The 19,420-nt window shown below is 37.3% G+C and overlaps 1 protein-coding gene across 4 annotated transcripts in view; it reads right to left on the bottom strand.

The window, feature by feature from the left end:
* The window catches only part of TPK1 (thiamin pyrophosphokinase 1), a 337,285-nt gene that overhangs the window by 161,250 nt on the left and 156,615 nt on the right, over positions 1 to 19,420 (bottom strand). For all 4 annotated transcript variants that reach the window (XR_002645264.3, XM_089917262.1, XM_022578789.3 and 1 more), the window contains one exon: positions 7,746 to 7,841. Coding sequence is in view for 3 of the 4 variants with exons in the window: in XM_089917262.1 (XP_089773388.1) it covers positions 7,746 to 7,841 (96 nt within the window). In the remaining variant the exon portion in view is untranslated. The remainder of the gene's footprint in view (positions 1 to 7,745; positions 7,842 to 19,420) is intronic.

The raw sequence follows: 19,420 nt of genomic DNA, 5'->3' as shown, positions 1-19,420 counted from the left end.
ATTAAAAGAAATCTTGTAAAATTAGAATATGTCCAAAAGAAACAATGCTAGAATGTTAACTAGACTTATTGTGGTGATGATTTCACAATTTAGACAAATATTGAATCATTATGCTGTACACCTGAAAGTAATGTACGTCAATTATACCTCAATTAAAAAAAAACTATTTTCACTTAAAAAAAAAGGAAATGATGAGTCCATGAAACTGGGCTATAAACTTTAATTAGTCTGATTCCTAAAAACATTATCTAATTCAAATATCATATTGGTCCATGAAATTTATTATAAAAGTAAAAGATCACTATATATATTTTATAATAGATCTTATTTATATTTATAATTTTTATAAAATAAATATATTAAGGTATATGCTTTATAAAATAAATATCATATACAACTATATTACATATATTTTATAAAATTAAATAGAATATATAAATATATTGGGCTTCCCTGGTGGTGCAGTGGTTAAGAATCCGCCTGCTAATGCAGGGGACACGGGTTCAAGCCCTGGTCCGGGAAGATTCCACATGCCACGGAGCAACTAAGCCCGTGCGCCACAACTACTGAGCCTGCGCTCTAGAGCCCGTGAACCACAACTACTGAGCCTGCGTGCCGCAGCTACTGAAGCCCACACGCCTAGAGCCTGTGCTCTGCAACAAGAGTAGCCACCGCAGTGAGAAGCCGGCACACTGCAATGAAGAGTAGCCCCCGCTCACCGCTACTAGAGAAAGCCCGTGCGCAGCAACAAAGACCCAACACAGCCATAAATAAATAAATAAATAAAAATTTATAAAAAAGAATATATAAATATATTTTATAAAATATATCTATAAAATACAGTATTTTATATTTTATTTAAAACTTATATTTATTTTCTGTAAATATATAAATATATTATGCAAAGGAAATTATATAAATGTTATGAGATCACAAGAGCTAAGGTGCACAAAAATATATGACTATTAATACCACCACTGCTACTATTATATTTTCATGAAGGACTTTATGTGTGGCAGGCACTGCAGTAAATGCTTTGCCTCATAACTCGCTGGTACGTGTAGATTATTATTCTGACTTTCCAGATGAGAAAGATGAGTCTTAAAGAAGTTAAAGAGCTTTCTGTAGTCATGCAGTTGAGAGAATGGCAGCATAACCCAAGCATCTGAGCACCTAACCTCTAATTACAATGTGTTGGAGACTAATTCTTTTCATAATAAGCATATTCATTCCTACAATTGGTACAGACAGCAAGCAATGTAAGGAATGGGGACACATGACACACGTGTCGTGGGAGAATTAGTAGGAAATGCTAAGAAGATTCTTTCACAGAGGATACATGCCAGCTAAGGTTTGCCAGGATATCCTTTGGAATCTGCCTTGATGTTATTGGAAATAAATTTATTCATTGAACAGGTATTTATTGAATAAGTAACTGGGAGAAAAGAAAAGACTTAAAGCAGATGTCCATTTAAGATAGAGGATATAAATTTTAGTAAGGGAATGGAGTGAAGGGGGCAAACAGAAGGTTAGTAAAATAACCCGGGTAAGAAATGATAAAGGTCTGAACTAAGATAGTACCAGTAAGATTGGAAAGAACAAAGTGGGCACAGGAGATACTTGTAGAATTAAAGCAACTGTGACCAGCCACTGAGGGATGGTACAGGGATAGTAAAATATAAGGTTACTCTCAGGTTTCTGCCAGGTGGATGGATGGTAGTGCCATTGAATGAGACAGAAAAGAAAGAAAATGAGATTTTGTGAGAAAGATGATGAATTTTGGTTTACACTGCAATGAAGTTCCTCTGGCCTTCCAGTTAGTGGTTAGAAATAGGGCTTTGGAGTTCAGGATTAGAGATATAAGATATAGAGTTAATGGCACAGAATGATAACTGAAGCCCGGGGAAACAAGATAAAAGTAAAAGGCAGGTATGACAGAATATCAATATAAGAAGAGCCAGGGAGAAAATGGAGGTAGGGATGGAGACCACAGGACTGTGACAGGTCGGGAGGGAATGCAGGAATAAACAGGGTTACTTCTTCTAGACCCAGCCCTGGTAAAATCAGATCCTTGACTGAGTCCGACCATACTCTGATCTCTAGGGAAGCTGTGAAAGTTGAGAGGATCTGGCCTGTCATGTAGTTTAAACACCATCAAATTTCTAGTGAAGATTTTCAAGCAGGCATAGTTTTCATGTACAATAGTTGCCGAAACATGCAGCAGAGTCTTACAGCTTGAAACTTTTTGAGGAAACATTTTAAAATTGAGAGAGTCCACAAAAAGTTATTGATTGTAGTACTTGCTTCTTATTCTATATTACCATAAGTCATGGCACACAAAGATGACACCATTCCACTGTTAGAGCATATTTGCAACACTGAACATACTTTTTCAAATAAATGTTTTATTTTGAAATAACTTGAGATTTAGTAAAAAGTCGTGAAGATACTTCAGGGAGTACACACTTCACCCAGCTCGCAGTGATGTTAACATCTTATATAAACATGGCACATTTGTCACAACTAAGATTGACACTGGGGCACAACTATTAATGAAACTCTGGACTTTATTCACATTTCACCCCACTGCATTTCGTTTTCATGTCTCTCTCATCTCCTCTGCTCTGTGACCGTTTCTCAAGTCTTTCCTTGTCTTTCATGACCTTGAAAATAGCAATCAGGTATTTTGTAGAATGATCTTCAATTTGGGTTTCTCTGATTTTTTTCAAAGATTAAACTGAGATTACGGGTTTTAGGGAAGTACACCGCAAGTGCCCTTCTCACCCTGTACCTAGAGAGAGGGGCGTGTACTACTAACATGAATTATCACTGATGATGTTAATTATGATTCCTTGATTAAGGTGGTATCTGCTAGGTTTCTCTAATGTAAAGATAGTATTTATTCCTTTCCAGAGCACACGTGTACACACACGACAGATTTATTACGTTTTGCTTTAGATAAGACTGGAATCTTGCCAAAGATACCAGCTCATCAGAGCGGACTGTATTGAAGACATCAGAGTACCTTGGAAAATACTTCTCACAGTACTATCATAGTTCTTCCAGCAACCCTAGGGATACCTTATTATATTGATAAAGTAATTAGCCCAATCAGATACAGCCAGTCTTAAATTTGATGAGCAGCAACAGATACTTAGTATGAACACAGAAAAGTCATTAGTCCATTACAAACCAATCATGTCCAATACTGATAATCAGTAGATATCAATAGTCTAAAACTCTCCAAGATCAGCAGGTAGGTCTGACCCAGACACCTTTCAAATGACTACTTCTCCCCTGGGTGCCTTTAAGAATGGAGTCTCTATCTCCCCACTTGGTCCTTTTGGTCTCCTGAAAGTAAGCCCCACTGGCTGTTGAAGCCAAAAATCCTGAGGGCTCATCTTCTGGGCACAGGATCCCCGGGATAGAGAGCCCGATGTGGGGCTCAGACCCCTTGCTCCTTGGGGAGAACCTCTGTAGTTGTAATTATTCTCCCATTTGTGGGTCGCCCACCTGGGGGTAAGAGTCTTGACTATACCATGACTCCGCCCCTCCTACCCATCTTGTTATGGTTCCTTCTTTATGGCTTTATTGTATAAGATCTTTTCTGGTAGGTTTCAATCTATTTCTCTGATAGTTGTTCTGTAAATAGTTGTAATTTTGGTGTGCCCGAGAGGAGGTCTTTCTACTCTGTCCTCTTGGGTTAACTGATCAGTCCTACAGTCTTTATGTGATATTTAATTTGTAGTCATTAATATTTGTGTGTATAAAACTTACACATTTGCTCTTATTTATATAATACTCAGCATCCTGCAGCATTTGATTAAAAAACTGTTTACAAAAAAATAACACAGTATAAATGGGCTAAAATGTATTGAGGTTTTAGCAAATAAAACTAGTATGAGTTTAAATCTATACAATATACAGTTTGAAATTAACATCAACTTTTCTGCCCAAATTTTGCCCAACATAAAGTCTGTTTAAAACATCAGAAACTGAAGTAACTGATTCTATTGCCATATAATTCTAGGAAATACCCTAATCTGTATTTTAGGAGACCTGTTATTCTTAGGGCCTTATAATCTAGATTTCTTCCTGCTTCATCCTAAACAATGTACATCTTACATTTTTTGAAATTTGGAGCAATAGCTTTTAATGTTTTCCACTGAATTCCAGGGTTTAGATCGCAAACATGTATTACAGCATCAGAATATATATGTGCTCTTTGAAGATTCAGTCATATCGGATGGCATCCTGATAAATTTATTATTCATGACTCAGTCACAGATAAACAATGTGGCAACATAAAAGCAAAGCATTAAAAAGTCACATGTATCAGAACCTTTTTGCAGAGGAATTAAAAGTAGAGGAGGAACAGGTTTAAAACAGATAAATAATAAATAAGGTAATTTAGGGAAATCTTTTCTTTTATAATTAACCTCATATTCTAGACAGTTAACTCCTTTAGGATAATGACAGACCCTAATCCAAATTCTATAAAGTTCTAATATGTTACACAGTATGGTTCCTTAACATATTAAATACTACTTTAATTCATTTATACTAGAGTTAATGTTTTAAAGTATATGCTAAAAAGATCTTACTAAAAAATATAGACACTTTGAATACAAATTCATGTTTATAATTTAATAAGTGGAAAACAAGAAATGTATGATAATTTTGTAAGATTTATTAGGTAGAGAAGTATAAAGGATTTTCTGACATAGTTTATGTGTATTTCAGGAAGAAATTTGTAGAAGCCCTCATGATGATCCCACTTGAGGGTAGGAGAATGTGTGGAGGGGAATCTTTTATGATTTTCCTTTCCAATCTTTCTAATCTTGCTTTTCTCCTGCTATTATGTTAAACCAAAGACAATGTTGTGCTCCCAGGTTAAACATAAAGTCAGGTGGAAGCTCACAGATAGTCCTCAGATTTAACATAACCATCTTTTTCAGTCTGAACAAGAGCTAATCTGGATGGTTTTGTTAGTAATGAATTCAGTTGACCTAACCATGCTTCTTCAAACACCAAGTAACCACACTGTTCTCTGTCATAAAGCTCTTCAAACCATCTGCTGTTGGTTCACTGAAGTGTTAGCCATCTTCCCTGTGGACTGCCATACTTGGCCACCATCTTCTCCCCTTTGCCATCTAACTTCTATTTGTTTCTCAAGTCTCAGCCTTCTCTAAAAAACCTCTCCCCTAACTGCATCATCTCCTGCTCTCCTGTAAGTTCCCCGAGCATCTCTTATACGCACAGTGCTACCGTACAGTCGTGAACAAGACAGACCTGATCCCAGCCTAATGGGCTACACAGTCAAGCTGGGAAGAAAGGCCTTAAGCAAACAATTAGATATACACAATTAACACAATTATTAGCAGTGTTCAGAGTATCGTAAAGGAGAAAAGAGGGAGGCATAGAAATGTAGAGCCGCAGAGCCTAATCCAGAGCTAGGGTGGAGGAAAGACCCCCTTGAGGACGTCAGGCATACTCTGCCATCATGGCCTTGGCAAAGACAAGGAAAAATACAAAAAAAAAAGAAAAATCAAAATATATTCACAACATTCTAGAGAGAGGGGGCAACATATATACAAAAAACACCTTAAGGCAAAGGAGAGGAGGGAATCTGGCATATTTTGGGAACAAGGAGAAAGGGGGCTCAAGATGAGGCTGGAGAATGCACTGGACCCAAAACATGCCAACCATGGAGGTGCCCAGCTCCCATTCTCTCCACAAAGACCTCACTACTGGGCTGAGAGGAGGGCAGCTGGCTATCCCGGCCCAGCGGCAACCCCTTCATGACACAGCACAGCCTGCCACCAGGGCCATGCACATCCCTGGCAGCCTCCAGCCTATGACTAAGCACGGTGGGAGCAGGAGTGTGAGGCCCTTTCTGCCCAATGCAGGAGTCCTCTAATAGGTCCTCTCGCTCCAGGCCTCCACTGGCTCAGCCAAGACTTTGTCCAATTTGTTTCACAGATTATATACACCTGATTATCCTCTTCCCCCAGTTTGACGCTCTCTCTGGATTTTGGCCTTGTTGAGTTTGAGATACGATGGTTTGTTTTGAGATTCAATGACTGAATACTGTATTAGAGATACTATCAATTTGACACAACAAATGACACTCAAAGAATTTCATTCCCAGCTTTCAATACACTCAGTGGAAGTACTAGGAAAATTGAAACAGTTGTGAAGATTTACAATTTTTTTCTAAGAAACTCAACATCAGCTATGTCGGGATGAAGCAGATAACTCTCAATAGGTTGTCTTCTGTTTCCTTAAACAAATATATTATTACCACAATTGATTGCTGGAAGTAGCACATTAGGTACAGCTCAAGCTACAACGGAGATGAGAAATGTTCGTTCAATTACATTTATTGAGTTTGCAGAGTGAGCTACTTGTCAATTATAATAGTTAACAAGGCTTTCCTTCAAAGGGAGAAAAGGATCTACTGCCTCAACTTAATAATATACATTAGAATAAATCTTTCATAACTTCTGCGAAGGAGTAAGTTTTTATTAGGGGTGCATCTCCACTGCCTATGCCATCCCGCCACACATGTATTAGGCATGTAGTTGGACTGTATGAGACATGTGGATCGACCCCCCACTCCCTGCTCCAGTCCAAGACAATCAGGTTATTCTCATCATCCTTCGCCAAAACCAAGTGGTGGTTAACGGAGAGATTTCAGGACTTAGGTCTCATGACGGTGGGAAGTGATGACCCTGCCCCTCAATCCCTCTAGACGTAACAATGTAAAAACAATTGCTATAAGCAGCCATTGCAGACAGTCAGGGAAACCAGACTGAAGAGAAAGCTTACACAGCAGAGCCAAGACAATGGAAGAAGCAGACATGAGATCTGACTGCTCTGTGTCTGAAGTCGGCCCTACCCCGTTCGATTACTGAGGAAAGGCTGAAACACGTCTCCTGTTACTTGTACTGTGAAAACCATCCTAACGTACAAAGGTGTTTTCCTAGTTTTCTTAGTTTAAAAATGACACATTGGATCATGGATCTCAGCTTACCTTCCTGCCCTTCCCAGGAAAATAATGGTCAATTGTCATTCACTGCTTCAGGTTTAATTTCATGGATCTTCATGGAATACAGACTTTAAAAAGTTTGCATATCATTTCAACAAGTATCCAAAAAAATTGTCTAATATAAAAACATACAAATTTGTGCATTAGCTAATTGATGTGATTATACACTTGGGTGCTAGGTGAAAATCACTACTGAACACCTTAAAGAGTCCACATGTACAAAGCAGCAGACTCTTTTCTCATTTAAAAAAATAGTAATATTTTATTTGTTTATATAAGAGTTTGCAATGTTGGCCAAATCTAGGCCATATTTCCTTGTTTGTCTTGCCTACATCATATATAAACACACAAACACAAACACACACAGCTCTTCAGAGCAGCAACCAACCTGAGATAGAAAGCAGCTACTCCCTTTAGGCTGAGAATGAGCTGCCAGTTTTGTTTGCTTTGTACAAGGTCCACTTCACCCATTTGGGGACCTCATCACAGTAAGGTTCTGGAATCTGTGACCTCTGATTCAAGTGCACACGTTAATGTTTTGACAACTAAGTGCAGATTTATTCATATACTGGAAAAACCTGACAAGGGAATCCAGATAAGCAGCACAAAAGCAAATAATGATTTCAGATAAGTAAAAACAGGATTGTTCACATCCTTGGTATGAGACTCTTCACCAAATAGGCGCCTATCTTACCTGTAGGCCTTTTTCTTCTATCTTATTTTGGAGCACTTCAAGGCACTTGGTAAAGTCAGTATGGTACTGATCAGGAGTTGAAATAATTTCACATCCCTGTGTTAAATAAGATAAAAGGTAGGAATAAGTAATGATGTCAGCCTCGGAACAAGATCAAGAGCTATAAAAGTAAAGTATCAGACATATCCTGTCATGCCTGTATTATACCTTGATCATTAGAATCATTCTCATTATCTTTATTATTTCACATAACAGGATATCTCAGCAATGATGTTAGACTATCACAATAACGATCTGATTACGACAACCATTTTACCCAAAAAAGTACAGATTATGCTACATTAATGGTCCTTAAAAATCACTGCTGTGATGACATTCAAGATTAGCATAAGGACTCAGGTACAAGTATTATAAAATATATTCACAGTGAAATTACCTGAAATTAAACTATTTCTAAAAAACTTTGAGTTTCTTCGAGCAGACTTCCTAAGTTTACCCACACGACAGAAAAACTAATACTGACCTAATGATAAACTACATTTTAAGTAAAATCAAGTTAGATGTCCTATAAAATTCCTTTACAGCACCCTTTTTTCCTCATGTAAAAAGAAGCAGGAAGAGAGATGCCTGTGTAAATATGTCTCTTGGATTACCTTTTGGACAAAATGAAGTGAATTTGTAAGTTCTTTGCCTTTTCTACAACAGATAACTAGTGAAAAACACTGAAAAATATTTATAAATAGAGTGCCACAAAAGTGCCAGCTTGTTGGCACTAGTGAACTGAGGTGGTGCAAGAAACGATATTTTTGAAATGACACCTTTCTCTCCAATGTCTTACAGAAGCAAAGGTATGAAAAACCAGAGCACGAGGGGACTTCCGACTTCTTAATTCAGGAATAAAACAATGCAAGGTCTCTGACAAACAGCTGAGTAAGTGAAAGTTAAATATAATCTAGTATATAAAGTTGCCATTCAAAGAGTTTTCAAGGATGAGAAAGCAAATTAACCAAATTAACTAACGGAGCAAATTAACCAAAGTGGAACAAATTGCACGCGCACGCGCGCGCACGCACACACACAGGCAAAAATTCACGTCTGGCAAATCCTTGCCTATGGCTTTGGAACCACAGGATCTTCGGCAAGAGAAGACTCACTGTTCCTTGAGCACAGGGAAACTGACCACTGCGTTTCAGTTGCTAAGACAATACCAGCACATACCAAGCAGTCTACAGAAGTTTGATGGATAGATAAATGATGGATGGATTAAAACCATTTCTCTCCTCATGGGACTAATGCTACGTTTCTCTGAAATATTAATGTGGATAAATCAGACTATGAGTCTAACTCAGAAAAGCAACAATGACGTTATTTTTTCAGGCATTATGCTACCTGCTGCCATTAGGAAACTATGTAACACTTATTTTAAAGTATGATTAATACAGATTCTTAAAATGGTGACAAATATTAGTGCTTCATATGCAATTATATAAACTAAAATTCAACAATACATTAATGTTAACAAAGTGAACATCCAATCAGGTAAAGTGAAATACAAATGTACCATTGAGGCTTAACAAATATAGCAGTATAAAGTACTACATAAATAATTCACAGTATTTTTTTAATGAGTCATTATTTCTCAATAGAAAGAAAAACGACAAGGAAACAAACTGATATCAGGAACTTAGTAAAATTTAGCAATAAACAGTTTTCAGAACATGTCCTGGAATGGTAATAGTTCAAATTAATTTCCAATAGTGCCGGCATCTATAGCTATAACAAACACAAAAATATATTCTCATGATATATATCCTAATCTCAGTAAAATCACAAGTCATCTAAAGAGCAAAGGTTTATGTTCAGTGTGGTATATTTTAAAAAGAAAAAACGTTCAAGTAAGGGTTATGGTAAATACTCAGATTAACCAAATAACTTCATTATTAGCTTAGTTAACCAAATAATTTTATTATTAGTTAAATTATTAATAGTCTACCTTACAAATATTACAATATTTTATTAATGACCAAATAACTATTATTACATCTACCTTATGACTATTAAAATATTAATCAAAATATTAGCTTTAAGCTGTAAGCTCCATGAAGGTACCCACTATGTCCCTTTGCTCATTATTGCATCTGCATACAAGAACCCAACACAGGACACAGCAAGTAGTAAGCATTCAATAATGAATAAAGTCATTTATAAAAGCCTGAGATAAATTACCACTCTAGACCCGGCATCAGCAAAGTTTTTCTGTAAAGGGCCAGATAGTAATTCTTTTAGGCTTTGCGGGCCAAAGGGCCTCTGTCCCAACTACTCAGCTCTCCCTTTGTATCATGGAAACATCTACAGACAAAAAAAAATGAGTAGGAATGGCTGTGTTCCACAAAAACTGAAATGTGAATTTCACGTTATGAAATATTATTATTCTTTTGATTTTTTTCCCAACCATTTAATACAGTAAAAACCATTCTTAGGTTGCCAGCTATACAAAAGCAGACAGCGGACGAGATTTGGCCTGTGGGCTGTAGTTTATCAACCAATCCCCGTTCCAAGCCCACAAATAGTTTTTGTGATTTTAACCACCAAACTCTGTACATGTTTGAGGAATTTAATATGAGGGAAAAGTTACCGGCCTTTAAAAAAATCTCTGCGAACTCCCTTTTCCTTATCTGTAACGGACCTAGCAGGCAAACTAACAGTGCCGTTGAGATGCCCTGTATAATGCCCAGAAAGCACCGGGCACAGAGACGAACACAAAGCAAATTCTCACCTTGGCACTTCCGAACAATCTCTAGAAACGTCGATGCTACAGTCACACCACCTCGCGTCAAAGGTCACTAGAGTAAGCGAAATATTGCTAATATTCCCCATAGAACCTTGTGTGGAGGCTTATAAAACTATTTTTGAATTCACTGACAACTTGTAAGAAATTATTACAAGACAATGAGTGTCATTAATGAACCTAATTTCAAAAGATCAATGCAAAAGCCGTTAGACTGTCATTCTCAATTAATTTTACCGTTTGCCAATAATTCAACTAAAATAGGTTAATGAGTTTTTATATTTAACACACGTAAAACCTATCAGGTTATATTATGCTAACTCCTTTAAAACCCCTTAATTAGAAAGGAAACAAATCCTTTGGAAAAAAAATTATAACAACATATCAATTGTTATTTCATGCACTCTATCCAGAGAGAGACTTGGCCTCCTTAAAACAAGAGGCAAGTCCAGTGAAAGCATTCCCAAACTTGCTATTAGCTTATTCATTTTAGGATAAGTCATTTAGTGCCTATCCATCTAGCCAGGACAAGAAAGGACTTACGAAAATTATCCTGCAAAAAGTTTTTGGGGCTCTGAGACTTCTACTGTAACTTTATGGACTGTGTTTATAAGGTTAAAAGTTTAGAAGTGTTATTTCCTTGTAGGTACCATGCACACCAACTCTGAACATTTACTTGGAGTGACGTGCATATAGCTTCTCACCTAACAGAATTAAATATGTCTGTAGCTACAAAATCTAAAATGCTTTTCAACAAACTGATTATTTTCCTAACAACATATAACTTAATTCTCTGAAAAATCAGATAACCTCAAAAGTTATCTTAAAATTAGAATCTTAACATTGTGATCTGTTGATAATTAACTATCTTCCTCGCTAAATCAATAACGATAATAAAAAGTAACATTTGAGTACACATCTTGTTATATGAGATATGAGTCACTTTATATGAATTATGTTCTTGAATCTCTAAGACAATCTTATAAGGTTAATGTAATTATCACATTTTAAGATGTGTAAACTGAAGTTTAGAGAGATTAAATAACCTGCCCAAAGTCACACAGCTGATTTAGGACATAGTATGTCATCTGAAGCCCATACTCGTAACCTACCAATGCTTTGTACTCAACCCTGCTTTATTAAACTTTGGGTATTTTGCAAGGTTTAAGCAGAAAAACACCTTTATAATTTATACTGAACCTTTATTTAGTTGCTTTTCTCCCATTTTAAATCCCTGAAAATCCTTTAGCTTTTAGACAGACATGACCCCTGCCTGACTCCACGCTGATTCTGTTGTAGCCCAAGGCTTGGGACCCTCAGAGCACCCACAGACATCTGAAGTGGGCAGTGAGTGCTTGGCTATCCTTCTCATCCCTTTTTTCTGCTTTCCCAACTCATTATACTGTCACTATATTTATCATTTATATTCATGACATAATTCACTTTTTTTGGCTATTAAACATATCATTCTGATCAACATCTCTGTATACAAGTGTTTATTTCTGGTTATTTTCTTAGAATTGAATTCTTAAAATGAAATTACTGGGGAAATTATGAGAACAATTTTTTACAACCCTTGGTAGATGTTGCCAGAGTTTCCTGCCTTTCCAGGCAGGCTGTAAATATGAATATTCCTACTGGTGTATGAGGGTGAAAAAAAATTTCTTCTTTTAAAATATAAGTAACAGTAGGAAAGGTAATTCATCATGAATTTCTTACTGTGAATTAACTTACTTGCCGTACTTCCTTCTTAATCACAAACAGATCAATTTCATTAAGGAAAAGATGACTTTCACTGGAGAGGAAGGGAAAAGAAAGTTAAGACAATTTTGGAGTGTGAAGCAGGGTTGAGACTGGAAGTGGTTCACCCAACTGAGGACTAAGGAGCTAAAGGACAGTATGAAAGAAAGGGACACTTCTGGGAGGGGAAACAGGTGTCAATCAAGGGTAAAGAGAAGGAGGCAAGAAGATGTCAAAGACCACCTTTCAAGTTGGCTCTGAAAAGATGAAGTACAATTTATTATCCCATCACATTAGAAAATTGATACTTTTTTTAAAAATAAGCAATGATAATAAGAGCTTTATGGGGTATTAAAATTCTAGCTCCCACACACTTTATTTTCCCCTATCCATTGCTGAAGTAGCCTTTCTTCCTGTATGTTAGCATACATTTAAAAATATTTAGGGAGATATACTCAAGAGTCTTAAAAAAATTGAATACATTACACTTTTAATAATGAGGTTCCATAATCTTTTATTAAACTGAATTGACCAGAACGCTGTAATAAGAAGCTGGCTGCCAGATTAAGGGCACAGCAGGGATAAAGCAAAATGACTTATACTCTGAATAAGCAAAGATAGAGATCTAAAATTAGCCCAAACTTGTTCTCAAATTTGCTAAGAAAGGGAATAGTTGCATAAAGCCGATTGAAATCTAAATGATCTACGTTCCTTGACACAGGTATGAAAATTGTCTTTTTACTCTGTAGAGATGTTATCACAAAGTAACCATTTCCCACTTTCCTCTTTATTGTATAAAGCATACTATGGTAGATTACTACTTCAGTTTTATTTACCAGACTTCTAAAAACATTTCTGCTTTTCAAACTAAAAAGTTTTCTTTAAATTATCAAATGACAGCTGACGAGTAACAATTTCTTCAGCAAGAATGTCACGTGATTAAACTCTTAAAAATTCTAAGTAACAAGTTGCCTAATATAATCCAGTGTTCTCTTTCTGTTTTTCTAGACAGTGTATAAAAGAAGAGAACAAAAGTAATTTACCTTGTAGCAATTCTCCATTCAATCCCAAACATAAAGAGACATTCTAATCTGCTATAACCTTCACTGCCCTGGGTGTTGTAAAATAACCTTCCCTTTCAACACGGCATTGAACGAAAGCTTTAAGCATTTGAAACAAGAAAGCCACCACATCTATTAACAGAAGTCAAAAGTTATTTTAAAACAGCACAGGGTCTCAAAATGATGGCTTCCTTCCTAAAAGCAGAGCCAGAGTTCCCAGTGGAACAGGGTGTCCAAAAGACTTAACATAGCAGGCTCAAGAATGCTTTTATAAAGCCTGCTTGCATGGTTGGCCTTTGGACTAACACCTGGAGGACCTGAACGGTAAACAGTTCCCTATACTGATAAACAACTTTCCCCAATGGTGGCTCACTGTGCCTAAATTATTTGTACAAACAATGTGGTTTATGCTAAGCACCTGCTTTCTTTTTGCCCCCAGTAAAATTTTGGGCATTGGCTCTTGAATGAGCTTCCCTGGTGACAACACATCACACTTGTTACAATTTGATTAAGCACACACATCCTACTGACTCCACTGGGAAAGGACTCCTGCAACTGGTGACTCATTTCCTCCAGAATTTTCCCCCAAGTGCCTTTTCCCTTTGCTGATTCCGCTTCCTATACTCACAGCCGTGATTTATTACAGCGAGAGGCTGACTATATGACGAGTCCCGTGAGTCCTCTAGTGAACTACAGAACGTGGAGGTGGTCTTGGGAACCCTCAAAACAAAGAGCTACAGAGATTCTTCCTCTACTAGGATGCTTGTATAGGCTTCTATTTTACAATAATCCTGTAAGTATCTGGACGCAGAGATCTGGTCTTGTCCAGGTGCCGTTCCTTCACACCCACTATAAGTATGCCAAGGACGGACTCGGCCTCCATCAGCGCTCTCTGCCAACTCTCCCCAGAAAAGCAAGGATGTGGTGGGGCAGGAGTGGGATTGCTGAAGGTAACCGTGGTGGAGGTTATTGTTCAATTACCCAGAACTAAGCAGAACCTGAAAAGGAAAATTGAATGCTCACAAAGAAAAGGAGGCCACAGGATTTCTCCGGCATTGAAACTGATCCTCACTTTACTTTGAGAAAACTCCCTCCTTTCAACTAGAGGATTACGGATTACGGCATAATGGCTAGAAAAGAGCGCAGATTCTGGGGCCAGAATGCCTGTTTGGAGCCTACTTAAACCATTTCCTAGTTGTGTAAGCTCGGGCAAGTTACTCAACCTCTTTGTGCTTCCATACTCATCTGTAAAATGTAGGTGACAGTTCCAACCTAATAAAATTTGATGCAAGGATGAAATGAATTTATAAATGAAAGTACATATAAAAGTGTCTGTCATATTGTGAGCATGTTAAAGTCATTGTCAGCCATTGCTCTTTTCAAGGTTATATTGATTATTTCTCTCATCAACTTTTAAGAGTAGAGAAAACCTGAAATAGTACAACAAACTTATAAGCAGCCAAATACATTTTAGCCTGTTGGAAACCAATATACTTCTTTAACTGTTAGTGGGTAAAGGGTAGTTTTTCAATGGTGAAACTCACTTGAGAAGTGTAACACTAAGGTAAACAAAATTAAAATTTTGGCAGACTTACTTAGAATGATACTGTGCATGGTGAATTTCCAAGAGGGACATAGAGAATGTCAAATTTCACAAACTCATTTGATCACAGAAATCTTTTTTATACCAAGTTATCATGTGGCACTTGGTGTAAATCTTTTTTATACCAAGTATCTAAAAGAAGGATTAGACACCTGAGTCATATAAACTTTCATGAGAACCTACTAATTCCTAGGGATCCCAGAAGGAATGACCAAGACTTCAGGTTGCAGGAGATCACATATTACATATTAATAGGGATAAGGAGGAAAATTAAGATAAAACTGTTTCGATCAAGCTCCGCAAGGAAAGAACAAAGGAAGGAATACCCAACAGCTACAGGTGGGGAACCGTGGGGGAAGACTGGTGAGTAGGGGGTTCCCACGCACACTGTTTGAGAATCAGTGTCTTTGTCTTTAAACTGGAATTAAAACACAAGCACTTCCTGCTTAACATCAGTAGTCTATTTAAGAAAAATCAGACATCCTCTTCAAATGTCAGCCAAAAGCCTGTTTCCCATTATTTTGACTGGGAAAAAATATATTCAAACCCAAATACTCAGTCTCCTAAAATGCAACTGAAACACATTTACAGAAGCAACAGACATTATGATGAGATGTAAAATGATGAGAAATTTTCTGCTATTAGATATAACATTTATGGCATCTTATATTTAACAAAAGGAGCACAGGTTAAAAAAGTTTAGACAGGGCTTCCCCGGTGGTGCGGTGGTTAAGAATCTGCCTGCCAATTCAGGAGACACGGGTTCGAGCCCTGGTCCGGGAAGATCCCACATGCCATGGAGCAACAAAGCCCGCGTGCCACAGCTACTGAAGCCCACAAACCTAGAGCCCGTGCTCCACAACAAGAGAAGCTACCACAATGAGAAGCCCGTGCACCGCAATGAGGGGTAGCCCCTGCTCTCCGCAACTAGAGAAAACCCATGTGCGACAACGAAGACCCAACACAGCCAAAAATAAATAAAATAAATTAAAAAAATAATAAAATAAATTTTTAAAAAAGTTTAGACAGACTACCCTTGCCCAGTGACTGAGTCTGCAGAAATGTGGGTGTATGGTCATGCCACTGTTAGATGACAATAGGAAAATATCATCAAGAAACACTGATTTAATAAAAGATATTCTTTAATAATTCATGTTATTTCCGAAAAATAAAAAAAATCTTACCTTTCCCAATTCTGAAAAAGATACAATGAAAGAACAAGGAGACGATAGTCTGCCTGGATCTCCGTCTCCACTCCTGCAGTTTACAGTACTGTAGAATTACCAGCTGGCCTAGAATAATCTTGTTATGTCTCTAATAGAAAAGTAGTGGCCTAGCATCAACTCAACATTACTGCAAGTCTCACTCATCATTTATACTGGGGATTGCTGTATCTCTTCAACCAAGTCATATCTTTGTAACTGCAGGGCTAACAGGGTCTTGGGCCCACACCATATTCCAATACTCTTGCCCGTCGTTAGGATACCATACCGTGTTCTTCCAGGAGCTGGAAGAATTAACAGAGAAGATAATATCAGAACTAAGATCTAGAGGCCTATTCCTGACTTATGATGAGGGTAGTTTTCACCACCCTGTCGAGAACATGGCCTTGTGTTGATGGCAACAGTTTTCGGAATGCCAAAAGACTCACTTTTGTCATACCACAAAGACGACGTTCTTATACTTACAGCCTACCCCTGCCCTTGCTATCTTTCTGTTACCAAATCACCTTGGTTCTTCAATGTTCTATCTTGGCTCAATTCCATGTTCTATAAATAGATTTTATATAATGTAATAATTTACCAGTTTGTTTGGTCATTCTTGGTCTGGCCCAACTATTGCAGTTCTACTCTTGCCACCCCAGAAATGCGGGTGAAAGGGAGCGACTTGATGGAAATGTGAAGGGACAGTGTTTGGTTCTCACACTGACCATTATCACATTGCTGGTGATACTGGCATTCATTCCCAAGGATGCTAAATACCTTGTGCAAAAAACAACAGTAAAAGAATATCAGAAGTTACATGAGATATTACAGTTTCTTCAAAGGTCTCAGGAAACTGAAACACATGTGGGCATGACTGACAGAATAACTAAAAAGACTGAAATAGGTGATTTTAACCATGAATCAAAGAAGCACTGACTGACTCAGAAAGTGAAAAATATAAAGGACAATAAAATATCAAGGAGAAAATCTGTAAGAGACATTCCTCATCTGAGTTAATATTAGTGAACCAGGCAGAGACGAACTAAGACAAATGGGCAAAAGAGGAAACACAAAGATGTCACAGCTATCTGAAAAGGAGGCTTTTTATGGAATAAATTAAGAATGGCATACCACCAATAAAATGGACAACCAGGAAGAAATGGACAAATTCTTAGAAAAGTACAACCTTCCAAGACTGAACCAGGAAGAAACAGAAAATATAAACAGACCAATCACAAACACTGAAATTGAGACTGGTATTAAAAATCTTCCAACAAACAAAAGCCCAGGACCAGATGGCTTCACAGGCGAATTCTATCAAACATTTAGAGAAGAGCTAACACCTATCCTTCTCAAACTCTTCCAAAATATAGCAGAGGGAGGAACACTCCCAAACTCATTCAAGGAGGCCACCATCACCCTGATACCAAAACATGAGGATGTCACAAAGAAAGAAAACTACAGGCCAATATCACTGAGGCACACAGATGCAAAAATCCTCAACAAAATATTAGCAAGCGGAATCCAACAGCACATTAAAAGGATCACACACCATGATCAAGTGGGGTTTATTCCAGGAATGCAAGGATTCTTCAATATACGCAAATCTATCAATGTGATAAACCATATTAACAAACTGAAGGAGAAAAACCATATGATCATCTCAATAGATGCAGTAAAAGCTTTCGACAAAATTCAACACCCATTTATGATAAAAACCCTCCAGAAAGTAGGCATAGAGGGAACTTAACTCAACATAATAAAGCCCATATATGACAAACCCACAGCCAACATCATTCTCAATGGTGAAAAACTGAAACCATTCCAACTAAGATCAGGAACAAGACAAGGCTGCCCACTCTCACCACTATTATTCAACATAGTTTTGGAAGTTTTAGCCACAGCAATCAGAGAAGAAAAAGACAAAAAAGGAATCCAAACTGGAAAAGAAGAAGTAAAGCTGTCATTGTTTGCAGATGACATGATATTATACATACAGAATCCTAAAGATGCTACCAGAAAACTGCTAGAGCTAATCAATGAATTTGCTAAAGTTGCAGGATACAAAATTAATGCACAAAAATCTCTTGCATTCCTATATACTAATAATGAAAAATATGAAAGAGAAATTAAGGAAACACTCCCATTTACCACTGCAACAAAAAGAATAAAATACCTAGGGATAAACCTACCTAAGGAGACAAAAGACCTGTATGCAGAAAACTGTAAGACACTGATGAAAGAAATTAAAGATGATACAAACAGATGGAGAGATATACCATGTTCTTGAATTGGAAGAATCAACATTGTGAAAATGACTATACTATCCAAAGCAATCTACAGATTCAATGCAATCCCTATCAAACTACCAGTGGCATTTTCCACACAACTAGAACAAAAAATTTCAGTATCTGTATGGAAACACAAAAGACCCTGAATAGCCAAAGGAATCTTGAGAAAGAAAAACAGAGCTGGAGGAATCAGGCTCCCGGACTTCAGACTGTACTACAAAGCTACAGTAATCAAGACAGTATGGTACTGGCACAAAAACAGAAAGATAGATCAATGGAACAGGAGAGAAAGCCCAGAGATAAACCCATGCACATATGGTCACCTTATTTTTGATAAAGGAGGCAGAATATACAATGCAGAAAAGCCAGCCTCTTCAATGAGTGGTGCTGGGAAAACTGGATGGCTACATGTAAAAGAATGAAATGAGAACACTCCCTAACACCATACACAAAAGTAAACTCAACATGGATTAAAGACCTTAATGTAAGGCCAGACACTATAAAACTCTTAGAGGAAAACACAGGCAGAATACTCTATGACATAAATCACAGCAAGATCCTTTTTGACCCACCTCCTAGAGAAATGGAAATAAAAACAAAAATAAACAAATGGGACCTAAGAAACTTAAAATCTTTTGCACAGCAAAGGAAACCATAAACAAGACGAAAACACAACCCTCAGGATGGGAGAAAATATTTGCAAACGATTAATCTCCAAAAGGTTAAAAGGAGATTAATGCCCAAAAGGACAAAGGATTAATCTCCGAAGTTTACAAGCAGCTCATGCAGCTCAATATTAAAAGACCAAATACCCCAATACAAAAGTGGGCCAAAGACCTAAATAGACATTTCTCCAAAGAAGATATACAAATTGCCAACAAACATGTGAAAGGATGCTCAACATCACTAATCATTAGAGAAATGCAAATCAAAACTGCAATGAGGTATCATCTCACACCAGGCAGAATGGCCATCATCAAAAAATCT

Source organism: Delphinapterus leucas, chromosome 9, assembly GCF_059928025.1.
Source record: "Delphinapterus leucas isolate spDelLeu-1000000601 "Yukka" chromosome 9, BTC_Dleu_Yukka2, whole genome shotgun sequence".
In the NCBI taxonomy this organism is placed as follows: Eukaryota; Metazoa; Chordata; class Mammalia; order Artiodactyla; family Monodontidae; genus Delphinapterus; species Delphinapterus leucas.
Note: the sequence above shows the minus strand (reverse complement) of the source record. Positions and strands in the feature narration are given on the sequence as shown.